General features: G+C 36.9%; 1 protein-coding gene across 2 annotated transcripts in view; it reads right to left on the bottom strand.

The window, feature by feature from the left end:
- CNTLN (centlein) overlaps positions 1 to 15032 on the bottom strand; it is a 244813-nt gene that overhangs the window by 14262 nt on the left and 215519 nt on the right. For both annotated transcript variants that reach the window (XM_040962776.1, XM_040962775.1), the window contains 2 exons: positions 5298 to 5483; positions 2759 to 2836 (listed from right to left, as the gene is read on the bottom strand). In XM_040962776.1, coding sequence (XP_040818710.1) covers positions 2759 to 2836; positions 5298 to 5483 — 264 coding nt within the window. The remainder of the gene's footprint in view (positions 1 to 2758; positions 2837 to 5297; positions 5484 to 15032) is intronic.

Genomic DNA, 15032 nt, shown 5'->3' on the forward strand with positions numbered 1-15032 from the left:
TGCAATAGCTCTGATTAAAATGACGAATGTGATACATTTGCATTCTGTATCAAATGTATGAGATAAAACACGAGACCTGGTAGCTCTCATATACTTCTGGCTGACAGTAACAGTTACAATTATATGATTATACAGGCTCACAATGCTACATGGCAGAATAATATTTTATTTTGTTGCAAATATCATAGCAATATAAAATTTCATCAAAGGAATGCAGACTTTTTTTTAATATAGCAACAATTCTGCTACCCAATTCTTTAACACAAATAAATATTTCAGGGCTAGATTCACCCCAGAGAATGTCCAGATTATATTACACACAATGCCCAACAAAGAAGGAAGACAAAAGAGAAGTTTCCTTACAATTTTATCTTCAAAGTATGTTAATAACCAAGCACCAATATTGAATTAAGCAGTATTTTTAGGCAAGCACTAGGACTTGAAGATCGTGCAAACTCACATACAATACCAATAAGCAATAAAGTCACCAAAATGTGTGAATGAATATATTTTGGATTTCTGCCCACACAATCTTACAAGTATAAACCATACTCTAAAAACAAAACAAAGCAAAAACAAAACTGATGGGTAAAGAAAACCTTTGCTGAAAGTGAGGACAAATATAATCACTGAGTGTGAAAGAGAAGTAGGCTTTGAAAAAACAAAGATGTTTTCTATTTTATAGATTTTTCCCTTGGGTATAATTACAAAGTGACAGTCAAGTGCAGCCAATGAAATCTCTATATTTTCCCCTCACAAAATTCAAAGACATCAGCAAACCATCTATGGCAGTAATAAAAATAAAAGGTCTTTGACTTTTTAAATGTTATCATACTGTCACAGTGGAATAAAATTAGCTTGAAAAATGATGTAAAGGCACATGACACAGTTCATTATGTATAACAGCAACAGCAGCGCTTTCCTAGTGTTCATAATGGCTACTCCATTAAATTTACCTCCAGTCAATAATTAGGAGTCCACAAATAAACCTAGGCAATTAAATCAATACTGCCAGGCAATTATATTCCAGAGTCCAGGCTCAGTGGCACAAAAAGGCTCTATATCAAACTGTGGTATTAAGCAGTCAGATGCCATTTTCACTTGAATTTTTTTTTTACACTAACTGGACAGAATAAGCATATATCCAGATAATACAGAATACATGTATATACCTCAACATGTGTTGGTCAAAGAGAACCGAAAAAAAGGAAAACAAAATAAGTCCTGAATCAGTATAGATTTAATAAAAATCTAATAAAATGTATAAATATAAATCTTATCATAATTGACAAGATTTCTAATTAAAAATATAAAGTCATATTTATAAAGTTTTATTTGTAGAGTTAATCCTCATAAATAAAAATGAAGACTTTAAAATAAAAATGTTAATTATAAAATTTATTCTCATAATTTTCAAGCTTTAAAGAAAATCCTCCTAACAACCACCGCTGATTTCCTTGGTGTGTCAGGCACTGAATGGGGACTCTGGGCCACAACAGTTAAGAAATGGCTTCTCTTTTCAAAGGCAGGTTTCAACTGTAAAAGGCTTTGTCTAGTACCTGTGCATCTTTACTTAAACAGTTTCAGGCAAAAGAGTGCCAGTCACCTAGCAGTACTGAACCTAATAATGGGTAATGTTTCAAAAATACCTAAGACGGATGTTAAGGATATGCATAGTTGTACGTTGTTTACTTATTCTTGACTTCATAAAACCCACAGAATGTGGTGTGTGTGTTTGTGTGTGTGTGTGTAGCTACTGGTTTCTACTTGTATTCTTCACACAGAACCATTTAGTAATTGAAAAACCTCAGAACCGTTTTCTCTTGCTATTTTGACAAGTATGTTTCAGCTTTTACTCATTTCAGGTCATTTTTGCAATAAACAATTAGGTTGAGCCAAAGGAACTATAATGAAAAAAGTTTTAGAATACATTACGTGCTGTCAGTGATGTCAAAACAAAAGCTGGCTATGACTAGCAAAGCAGGGCTCTCACCTGCCAATAAACTGCCCTTGATCACTTACAAGAGGGGCGCATCCCAGCAGACTGCATGTGTATTAAAAAAATACTTGAAAGGGAAGAAAAAGTATCACACAGGTCACAGCAGCCGTCTCAATAGACCCCTCAGGGATTTCTACTCGTCTTGGCCTTGTCATCCTCTATGCAGCTTTCCACTCGGCCCAGAAAATGTCGATAGGAAAATGTTTGAGGGGCCTCTGGTGGAAATTTTTTCATTCTTTCTGCATTGACAGGATGCCAAATCAATATTTACTTCCCACTAACAAGCTGCTCGAGGTCTCAGTAGAAAATATTGTAGAGAATGCGGGAAGACACAGTAATAAACAGCTGTCTGGCTGAGAGGAAAACATGAATTGACTGGAAACAGGTCCATAGCAAAAGGTCACTGAAACCCATGAACTCCGCAGGTGTCCACACCAACTACTAACTTTAAAGACACATAATAAAGACTCTCTTTTCCTAAGAGGTCTGAGAGGATGGATCCTTTTCAGTCTAGCTAGCAGAGAGGTAGACTCAATAATTTAATTAATGCATTTGCTAAGACCCATGTTGGCTGTTTCCCAAGGCATGCGTTTTATTTGTTAAGTCCAAAAGTACAAATAGAGGGTTAACTTTGTTGTTTACCTATCAGAATTAAATAACGAATAAGGGCTTACAAAAAGTTAGACTTCTGGTGAAATCATAAGGGTTTGAACTTTTTACCAACAAGTTTTAATATATGAGGCAGAACAACAAAAATACCTTTCCTTCAAGAAGTTTCTGAATGTACAGCAGCCATTCCTTGTCATTTTCAGCATCTACCTTTGTCTTTTCAATTTCCTAAAGGAAGAAAATAAAAACATTGGTGTGAAATGCCAAATACAGGCAAGGATCACTCCAAAATAAAGAGGTGCAAGTGCACAAGTCACTGATTATTTTTATCTATCAACTAACAAGATGAAATACTTGTGAAATCATAATATACTCACATATGCAGCAGAGACACTTAAAATCATATCTTGGTTGACCAAAAAATCAGATTTTCAAAAAAGGAATCACTTGAAAACTAACATTTATTGAAATTTACTCTTTGTCAGACATCATGCTATGTATGCATAAATTGTCTATTAAATTTTTTTAAAATTATTTGAGAGGAAGACAGAAACACACATAGGGCAAGGAGAAGGAGAGATTGAGAGAGAGAGAGAGAGAGAAGTTTTGTCCCGTGATACACAGAGTAGCCCATGCCGGGCAAGGTCAAAGGCCGGAACTGGAAACTTGACCCAGGTCTCCCATGTGGATGGCAGAGAGCTCCCAAGTATCTGCACTGACAGGAAGTGGAGGTAAGAGTGAGATTGGGAATTCAACTCAGGTAGTCTGATGTGGAATATGAGTGTGTTAATCACTAAACACCTGATCAGGTTAATGTAGTTTTTGATATGAATTTACCATGTATTCTGATGAGGTGCTCTGAGCTCTGCTTGAGTAATCCTTCAATTCCTTAGACTTCTGAAAGATGCATGGATCAGTCTAAGTAAATTCTGATCTAGAATTAAAGATATTAAGGTGTACTGATCCTATGAACAACACTTGACGGATGCCATGGTCCTTTTGTTTCCACGAGGGCCACCTTCTAAGAGTATGTGAATACAGCCTGCAGGGCTGTTCACTGGTGTCAGACTGCACTGCTCTTTGAGATTACTGAAAAGTTTTTCTAATTCATGTTCTAAAATGGGACTTTTCCAAGTTTACCAACTCAAATGGGACACTTTTTCCCCCTATTCATACTATGCTAGCAAACACACTTTCCAGATGTCCTGTCATCTTCCACATAGCTTTTATTAAATTTGTTTTGAAACCCAGAGATACAGAGGGAACATCAGAGTCAGATATCTTCCATCTGCTGGTTCATTTCCCAGATGTCTGCAATGTCCAGATCTGGACCAGGCCAAAACCAGGAGCTTCTTCTGGATCTCTCACATAGGTGGCAGGGGACTGCTTTTCCTAGGCCATTAGCCAGGAGCTGGAGTGGAAATAGAATAGCCAGTACTTGAACTGGCACCTATATGGGATGTTGGCTTTGCTGTTGATGGCTTAAAACACCATGTCACAATGCTAGCCCTTCCAATATGTCCCTCCCATATGTCTTATATCTGATGTTGTATTTGATAATGCTCTTACATTTCAAAGTTTAGAATTTGGTAACAAGTCACAGATATTGAAAAAAAGAACTGAAATAAAAATCTGGTAATTCACTATCCTGTGCATCCATAGGATACAAATAATCTCTGTAGGATTCCTTTGATGCCTTTGCAAAGAATTCTCTTAGCAGTGCAAAACAGTAACAACAACAACAAAACAAAATCAAACAAAAAACCAAAAACAAAAGAAGCAAAAAAAAAAAAACCTTTACAAATTACATCTGCTCAATTACAAAGCATGTTTTAGAAGCCTATGAGGAGGGAATAAAAAAAAAGAAGCTGATGGGGGAGGGGAACAAGATGCAGATGGTTTCATTCAAATGTTTAAGTCTATTGCTTTATTTATTAATTGAGAAGCTATTTATTGGAACAATGCTAGTACCATCACCTCTTTAATATTTCCAAACAACAAAAATTATGATATTTGTGACTGAAGTCAAGAGGCGATACCCTCCGGAAGTTTCTGTGACACCTGAGTGCACTAAGATTCTAATGGTTATTTCATAGTGATAATTACAATATGCAGTTCCCCAAGACATATGATGTTAAGCAAGACCATACACACGTGCATATAAATTCACTCATACAAGGAAGTTTCATCTAATTTAAAGCTATCAGTATGTTCTCAAAACTATGTTGACCAATACTACCTTTAAATTTAGCTAGGGAAGTCAACAGCTTTACCTTTAAAAAAAAAATCTCTCATCATAGAAGGAAACATCTCTAATCAACTGCGACTATGGTTAACCAACTCCATTCAAACCACCTTAATTAAAATACTGCTTATTAGATACATAATATCATTAACCAAATTAAAGAAAATGGAGAAGACAGGGTAGGAAATCTGACTGAATAACAAAACAAGCAATTCAGAAGTTTGTATCTATCAGCCTACTTTCATATTACACAATTCTCTCTAAAGGTTTTGTGAACTGGTTAATACTAAATATACACCACTCATGGGCAACTTACCTTCACTAGTGAATCTTACCTTCACTAATATTATCTTAAAGATGAGATATTAAGGTCTGTAATCAAGATATGGATTTAAACTCAGTGAGCAAGGAGATCTTTACTAACACATACTTAAAGGATCTTACCTCTTCGTCTTCTGTGTCTAATATTTCTTCCAGATCTGACCGTGAAATGTTCAGGATAGAAGCTGCCAAGGTCTGGGCTTTATGGGTTGAGGTTTTACAAGTAACCCTGTTTCTCTGCATTTTTTTAAGCTCTCTGATTTTTCGCCTTGTCATGTGGACATCTTTTTGTAACTCTTTCACTAAAGCCTGCAACATATTGGAAAGAACTTAGGCTCATGGGGATGTCATGAAGAGGACAAAGCAGTCAGGACATAACAATGTGAGGACACAAGAAATCAGTTTTTGTTAAGATTACTCTGATTTTACAATGTAATGGGATACTTTTTACTTACCATCAGCATAAAAAAAAGTAAGAAAAAGAAAACAAGAAAGAAAGAGAAAAAGCTCTATTAAAATGATGATTTAAGCAAACTTGCTAGGTTAACCAAAGCTTTCCCTTAATACACTAAGCTGATAGGCGGGTCAAGTGAGGCTTCCAGCCACTGGGCTACTTTAACCATGCCAGAGCACTATTCCCTTTAGTTGATCTGACGTCAAGAGTTAGATCTATTTGTTATTAAGCCTGGATGTACTCACTGCGAATTAATTGCTGTATATAGCATGTTACACTCTTGAATAATAATAGGACTTCCATTTCTGTTTTGGTTTATATTTACTCTTTTTTCATTTTTTTTCTACTTGCCATGTCATGATCCTTTTGTTCTATCAGAAAGTTAAGCTTGTTACTTTAAGGAGAGGAATATACTATTGTAAAAATTTGGGAAAAACAATTAGGAAGTTGCTAGGAAAACAGGAGGGGTACTTCTAAATTCTGCTAGCCCAGAATCCAATCCAGTTCTCCAACTTGTGTGGTAGGGACCCAATCCCTCCAGCCATCATTGCAGCCTCCCAGGAAACTGGCATCTTGAGCAAAGCCAGGACTCCACCCAGACACTATGATGTGAGATGTGAATATGCCAACCGTGGATGTTAACTATTGAGAGAATGTTTTCTCCAAGTCCAACATACTTAAAAGTACAAAATTCAAAGAAATTTAATATACACATACGAAATTACCTAAACATAAGTATTATTCCAAGGTAATTACTTTGATTTGATTGCTTAGTCTGCCAGCAAGCTTTTATCTGATCCTATTATCTCACTGTTTCCACTAAAAAGTCACATTTATTTTTACATGTAGATAAGTCTTTATCATAGTGTTTCATGACATCTTACAAATAAAATCTTGAGCAAGCTTGGCTAACCTACACCCAGATCAGAATAAAGAAGATTTCCATTACTCCCAAGAGTCTGCTTATGTCCTTTTCTAGTCACTCTCTGGGTTGAGAAACGAGAGTTTTGGTTTTCCTTTCATTGCATTTTCCTGGTGATTTGTGACTTTGTATGTCACTGCTGGGCATTTGAAAAAAACACGAGTGATGTCTTTCTCTAAGGTTTTATTCAGATTATTGCCATTGTATGAGTTTCTTACATGTCCTGGAATTTAGAAAAAGAAAAGATTTATTTATTTATAAGGTGGAATTGCAGAGAAAGAAGAAGACAAAGAGAGATGTTTCCATTCCCTCTGTCACTCCCCAAATGGCTGTAACAGTCAGGGGTGGGTCAGGCTGAATCCGGGAGTCTGGAATTCCATCTACATCTCCCACATGAGTGCAGGTACCCAAACATTTGGGTCACCTTCTGCTGTTTCCCTAGGCACATTAGCAGGGAGCTGGATTGTAAATGTAGCATCTAGGACTTGAACCAGAGCCCATACTGGCTGCTGGCAATACAGGGGGCAGCTTTATCCACTCTGCTACAGTATGAGCCCCTATATGCTGGATTTTAAGAACTATCACATATATGGAGCGCAAATATTGTTTCCTATTTCATATTTCCTTCTACTTTTGTCATTTCCTCTGATGAGTTTAGGCTTTATGGTTTGACTTTTTTAGTATATATTCCTTGTGATTTTGGTTCCTATGCAAAACCCAAACCAAACCAAAACAACATTGTCAACACTAGGGTTGAGAAGATATTTCTCCTACATTTTACTGTAGGTATTTTTAAAAGCTTTTCAGGTCTGATTTTTGCAAAACCACTTTTAGTTAGATTTTGTGAATAGTGACAATAGAGGATTCAACTCCCAGTTTCCCAAGTGGGTATTCAGTTTCCCAACGCTATGTATTGAGGAGGCTGTTCTAGTCCCTTTAGGTACTTACTCTTGATGGCTGTCCTAAATCAGCTGAGCACCATGCATGTATAGTTTTATTTCTGAGCTCTCTATTCTATCAGTTTACATGTCCTGTTTTGTTCTGCTACCACACTGTCCTACCTACTTCAGTTTTATAACACAGTTTCAAATCTGAAAATATGATTTGTCCAAGTCTGCTCCTCTTGATCAAAACTGCTTTATTAACTCAGCTAATATTTTTTCATATTCTAGTCTTGTTCTAGAGCTGTGAAAAAATATCACTGGAAGTTGGATAAGAATCCTATTGTGCTATAGATTACTGTGGGAAACACAAAACTTGAAGAAATATTTATTTTCCTGATCCATAACATACCTTTCCTCCTATATGAATGCTTTCATCAATGCTTCACACTTTCCAATGGACAGGTTTTTCAACTACTTGACTACATCTATTCCTGATTTCTAAATTGTTTTTTGGGGAAGGAGGGCACTATTTCACATTGCAAAAAAACGAGGATTTATTTTAATTGTTTAAAAAGGTAGGGCAAGGTGCGAGATTGAGAGAGCTTTCATTTGCTGGTTATTCCAAGTGTCTGCAACAGGGAGCTCTGAGGCTTTTATAATTGGCAGTTATTGGGTTGAGGTACATTCCTTCAAAACTTAATTTCTTGATGTTTCAACATGAAAGTGCTGAATTTTGTTTAAAAATTCTGTATCTATTTGAGAGACATTAGGATTTTTATTCTCCATTTTGTTACAGAGGAATATCACATTTACCAGGTTTATACATGCTGAAATCATACTTGCATCCCAAGGATAAAACCCACCTGATCAATGTGGGAAATTTAAGGGAGTAGTGAATTCAGTCTGTTAATATTTATTGGGGATACTTTTTTAAATGAAAAGTTATTGATTTTTCCCTTTGCTAATCACGGGCATAGTGTGTTCTAGTTTTTGAGGCATAAATTTATGTTGTTGGAACAGTTTTTCTCGTATGGACATTCATAGCTGTAATTCTGCCCTCTAAAAAATGCTTTCACTGCATCCCACATGTTTTGCTACGTCATCTTCCCATGTTCATTGGCCTCCAGATCTTTCAGACTCCCTTTTGATTTCTTCTTTGACCTGCTTTGCTGCACAGGAACATGGTGCTTAATTTTACATATTTGTAATTTTTCCTATTTCTTTCTTTTAATGATTACTAGCTTCATATACTATAGTCATAAAAGATACTTCGTGACTTTAATCCTATCGGAATTTGCTGTGATCTGCTTTATAGTCTAACTTCTAACACAGAGAATGTTTTGTGTTCACCTGAGAAAAATACGTGTTCTGCTGCTAATAGTTGTGTACATTTCTGATAGATTCATTTGGTACCTCATTTGTACAGAATATCTTCTTCAACCCTTCATTTTCAGTCTTTGTGGCTATTTAAATCAAAATGAATCTCTAGTGGAACTGGATCTTGTATCCTTGTGTGTTTGTTTTTATCTATTTTGGCCATTCTATTTTTTTTAACCAATAAATTGAATATATTTACATTTAAAATAATTATCAGTAGGTAAGAATTTGCTGTTTCCATTTTGTTTTATTATGGCTGTTTTGTATTTCCCTTGATCTCGCTTCCTCTCTTGCTAATTTTCTTTGTGATTGGATGACTTTTTGTGCTATGTTTTGATTTCTTTCATCTGTCTTACTTAAGATCTTTCCTTTGGGCTCACCATTAGGTTTTCTCACAAAATTGTATACTTACAACTTTATACTTCAGGCTGGTAACAACTTAACTTAGCATGCAGTATCTTTTTAGGTCATTTTCCCACACTTTTTTTTAGTTTATTGGTAATTACAATTTATATCTTTTTATTGCATTTCCAATATGACATTACCATCATTAGTTTATATACTTTTAAAAAAATCCCTTTTCTGGGCCTGGTGGCATGGCCTAGTGGCTAAAAGTCCTTGCCTTGAACACACCAGGATCCCATATGGGCGCCGGTTCTAATCCCGGCAGCTCTACTTCCCATCCAGCTCCCTGCTTGTGGCCTGGGAAAGCAGTCGAGGACAGCCCAAAGCTTTGGGACCCTGCACCCACGTGGGAAACCTGGAAGAAGTTCCTAGATCCCGGCTTCTGAATGGCACAGCACCAGCCGCTGAGGTTCACTTGGGGAGTGAATCATCGGATGATAGCTCTTCCTCTCTGTCTCTCCTCCTCTCTGTATATCTGACTTTGTAATAAAAAAATAAGTAAATCTTTTTTAAAAATCCCTTTTCTATCAGTTCAAAGTGATTTATGCAATATCATTACAATATTAGGTAATTCTAGTCTTGAAAGCAAGCAGTAAGAATCATTCATCTCAAGTTGCAGAATTCTCATTGGCATTAATAGGTCAGGTCTAGTGGCCACGAATCCCCTCCACTTCACTTGGGGAGAGTCTTCATCCCTCTTCATTTGTCATAGTATTCTTTGTTAAGATCTTTGTCCTTTCCACATTTTCAATATAGTGTCACACATGCTCCACTGACAGTCTTATGGGAGCTCCTGTTCTCGTGGAGGCTTGGAGTGTGATGAATCATTTTTCTCTTGGTTCTTCCAAACTTCTTTGAGCTTGGGCAATCAAAGACAATGTGAATTATAGACTTTGGGAACTTGGTCTGCATTTCCACTTTTCAACCCAAATATGTGAATTTTTCATTCATTATTTCTTTAAAAAACTTTTTGTACCCCCCCGCCCCCGTCTCTTTTCCCTGAATTTTCCGTAACACATTGTTGTTTGATGATATTTCAAAAGTGCTGTAAGCTTCTTTCAGTCTTTTCCTGATTGGATACTTCCAAATTACTTGTCAATGAGTTTAATAAACTTTTCTTTTTAAAGATTAATTTATTGGAAAGGCAGAGACACTGAAAGATGTATTACAGTGGCTGCTTCATTTCCCTAAATGGCTGTGGCAGCCAGCGTGGGTCAGGCTGAAGCTAGGAGCTAGTAACTCCATCCTGATATCCCACATGGAGGGCAGAGCACAAGTTTTAGGCCATGTTGCACTGCTTTTCCACATATGTAGAAGCTAAATGGGAAGCAGAGCAAGCCAGAAGTTGGAACCATACTGGAATGCAAGAGGCATTTTAATCCAGTATGTGACAAAGCCAGACAACATTGAAAAAAATTTTTTGCTTGATTGAGTATGTTGTTGAAGTTCTTGACTGAATTTTTTTTGTATAATGGTCTTCATCTCCAGGATTTCTTCTCTTTTAAATAATGATTTCTATTTCTTTGTTGAACCTTTCATTTTGTTCATCTATTGCTTTGCTAATTTCATGCAGTTTTCTTAAGTATTTCGCTGCATTTCACAAAATTTCTTTAAGAGGAGTAATCTCAATACTTTTTTATTCAGTTCAATTTCTTAGAGTCATTATTGGAGTTTTATCTGTTTTCTTTGATGGTGTTAGTTTCCCTGACTTTATGATTTTTCTATCCATGAATGGATGTCTATGAACTTTAAGAAGAAACCATTTCTTCTAGTCTTCCTAGGTTCAGTTCAACAGGGATAGGATTTCACTAGTAAGTCTGAACACAGGTATTGGATATACCAGCAGGTAACACTGCAGATAGGTAGTGTTTGCTGTTAGGTTCTCTAATTAGTCTGAACAAGGTTCTTTGTTTGGGTAGAGCTGCTTCTCAAATTCTATACTCAAGCAAGACCACCAGCTGGACACTGCAGTCACACAGGACCACTGTCTGGACATTGCAGTCACACAGGGCCACTGTCTGGACATTGCAGTCACACAGGGCCACTGTCTGGACATTGCAGTCACACAGGGCCACTGTCTGGACATTGCTGTCACACAGGGCCACTGTCTGGACTTCTTGATTGTCTCTGGTTTGGGCAGCATTATATCTTATACTATTTACGGCCGCTTTGGAACTGAGCAGAACTATAGGCTGGGTTTCAAAATCATTCCCAACAAGTGGGGCTCAGGTTGTGTGCCTTTGTCAAGAGGTATTGCTGACTAGACTCTGCATTAAGGTTTGCCACACTAGCCTTCAAGATCAGGCAGGGACACCAGTTATACCTTGTGGCAAAGTATGGTCACTGACTGGGTTCTATTCTGCCTGGGTGGGACTATGCATTTGCTGTTTCATTGCATGGAGTTTTCAGTATGTCCTTGTTAAGGCTGACTGTAGATTGTGCCCTGTAGTTGAGTGTGGCTGCGCATGATCAGCTTGGATTACTATGTCTTATGATCTGAAAGTGTCAGTGACTGGGCTCCCCGTCCAGTTATAAGCACAGGCTGTGCTTAGAAAACGAGCAGGGCTACAAACTGGACTCCAGAACCAGCAAGGTTTGTAGGTAGGGATCCTACCCAGTGAGCCCTGGCCAGATGGCACCAGGGATGCCCCCATGGTCACAGTCAACAGTTGGGTCCCTGCCTCGGTGAGCCTGTAGGCTGGGCTTCAAGGCAGGACATGGTTGCTTTTCAAGCTCACTAAGCAAACAGGGCCAGAGCCCATGCTTTCCACTTCCTCAGGGTTGCCAGCTTGGCTCTCTGCTCATGCAAATCCTTATCAAATTTACTTCCAAAGGAAAGAAAAATGCATTACAAACATAGTTTAAGATTCCTATGCACGCCTCCCTAATTCCATTCCTTTGTTTTCTTTCTCTAGCACCCTGAATTGAAAATTGAGTTTTGGCTGAATTCCAGATATTTTTATATTCTCACTTTTCATTTTGAAATAGTTTATGAATTCATTTTTTATTTCCATCTTAACCTAAATCACAGAGGAGTTTGGAATTTCTAATCATAAAAAGCTTCTGGTTGCTTATTTGGTTAAATCATATTTATATTACAGCATGTTCAAAGTAGACAACCAAAACAATTTTTTTCTTTTTTAACCTTGTTGAAATTTGTGGCTTTTAACAAAAGCAGTTTCTATGACTGCTCCACAAGCGTTTTAAAAGAAAGTATCCTTATTTACATTTCTCTACTTAAATTATGGATTTCTGAGTACAGTATAAATTAAATGTACTACAGAATAATAAGTATACCTATGGATTCATGAATTTGCTTTTTTCCCCATCCAATTTTGCCTTAAATGTTGCAATTTCATGAAAATTCATGATTCTTACATTTTATTTCAAACTATCAAGTCCTATTTAAATAATTCTCTTTATTCTTCCTAATGATTTCAAGTTTTAATTTTCTTGCATAAAATTGATTTGAATGGGCCAGTAAGAATACAGAGTTGGGAAGAGATAGGTTCTTACGTATGAATACAATTCAACTCTAGGATATCACATTGTTAATATTATTTTTTAAAATCTTTTGGATAACTATCTTTAGTTACACCTTTTTTTTTTCTACACAAACTCATAGTCTCTCTTTAAAAACATATATTTCAGCTTCATCACACACATAATTGTTAGTATATTTGACTACAAAAAAACATCTAGTTCTTTTTTATTGGAAAGGCAAAGTGACAGAGAAGAAGAGACATAGAGGGATCTAACTGGTTCACTCCCACAAATCTTCAACAATTGGGGCGATGCCAGGCTGAAGCCAGGAGCCCGAAACCCCAGCCATGTCTTCTACATGGGAGGTGGGATCCCCAAGTACCAGGGCCATTTTCTTGCCTTCTCAGACCCATTAGCCAAGAGGTGGATTGCGAGCAGAGCATCTGGGTACACTAACAAGCACTCTGATATGGATGCTAGCATAGCAGGCCAACAGCTTAACTTAGGGTACCACAAAGCAGGCCAGGTCATCTAAATATTTGCATTGCTCTTTCTATAGTAAACTATTACTTTCATGGTCTTTTTCTTCTACTTTAATTTTATTATGTAAAGAGATAAATTTTAAGTGTATATAATTTTTGGTTATAGTGTAATAGTATGTAGCAAATCTCTATAGCTTGTTCAGCTTTCTTGACTGAACCCATATGCCTACTGATGAATTGTTTTCTCTTTATTCATCTCCTGTCCAATCTGTTGTGTCTAGGAATATGACTAGTTTAAGTTAAAATCACACAATATTTTTATTTCTGCCATCCAGAGTACTATAGTTCCTTCTTTTTTAAGGTCGAATAGCATTCTATGGTATATAAATATCTATGTTTACACACATACATATCTATCTATAATTTCTTTACAATTTATACATTGAGTAGTTCATGAGGCTTTGGGCTCTCTGTATCTTGGCTGTTGAGAATTATATTGACATAGACAGCAATCATAATATATATTTAAGACCCTAATTTTAATTCTTCTCAATGAGATACCCAGAATGTAGAATGCTGAATCATGACAGTTTTGTTTTTCAAATACTAGTTTCCATAGTTTCTTTACAATTATGTATTTGTTAAGATTTTTTTTATTGGAAATACCAGATTTATAGAGAAAAGGAAACAGAGAGAAAGATCTTCCATCCACTGGTTCACTTGCTAGTGGCTGCAGCAGCCAGAGCTGAGCTGATCTGAAGCCAGTAGCCAGGAGCTTCTTCTAGGTTTCCCATGTGGATGCATAGGAGCCAGGAGCTTCTTCCAGGTCTCCACCGTGGGTGCAGGGTCCTGAGGCTTTCAGCCATTCTCCATTGCTTTCCCAGGCCACAAGCAGGGAGTTGGAGGGGAAGTGGAGCAGCTGGGTTATTCCCATATGTGCCCATATGAGATCCCGGCACATGAAGGGCAAGGACTTCACTAGGTTTCTGTACTGGGTCCACAATTATGTATTTCTAGGAAGAGTGTATAAAGGATACAATTTCTCCACATCCTTATCTACAACTGCTGCCTTTTTAAAAGTTTTATAGTAGTCATCCTGATAAGTGTGGTATGTAATCTCTGTGGTTTTGACTTGTATCTGCTTAATGATGAATGACACTGATATTATTCTTCCTTTAGAGAACTGTGTATTCAAGTCCTTAGCTTGTGTTTGTACATGTTACAAAGCTCCAATAATAATTATTGTATGATTGGCACAGATATAAAAACAGACACACTCAGATACACCAAGCAATACAAGAGAACAGAGAACCTATAAACATGGCCATGCACATGCAATCAACTGACCTTGAAAAAAAAGGATACAAGAATACAGAGTAGGGAAAGCACAATTTCAATCTCTTCAAAATGCTATTTGCAAAAATAATAAACCAATGGGGTTAAGAAAATCTGATATCCACATGCAAAAGAATGAATCTGAATTAATAATTTCATACCCTATATATAAGTAAAATAGAAATGGGTTAAAAATTTAAATCTAAGAACAGAACCCATGCAACACTGAGGAGGAAACACAATGGAAAGCTCTGTGAGACGGGTCTGGGCAAAATTTTTGAATATGATACTATGACCACAAGCAACCCAAACAAAACAAAGAGGGATTATATCAAACTAAAATCTTTTGCACACTGAAGGAAAAAATCAAGAAAATGAAAGGTCAACCTACGAAATGGGAAAAGAAACTACACAAAATACTTTAAAAAGCTTGCGAAATCGGCACTGTGGTGCAGCAGGTTAAGATGCAGCCTGCACCAGTATCCCTCATCGGAGCACCAGTTTATGTTTTAGCTG

This window comes from Ochotona curzoniae, unplaced genomic scaffold (assembly GCF_017591425.1).
Source record: "Ochotona curzoniae isolate NIBS_2020 unplaced genomic scaffold, NIBS_Ocur_1.0 scaffold_3208, whole genome shotgun sequence".
Taxonomy (NCBI): Eukaryota; Metazoa; Chordata; class Mammalia; order Lagomorpha; family Ochotonidae; genus Ochotona; species Ochotona curzoniae.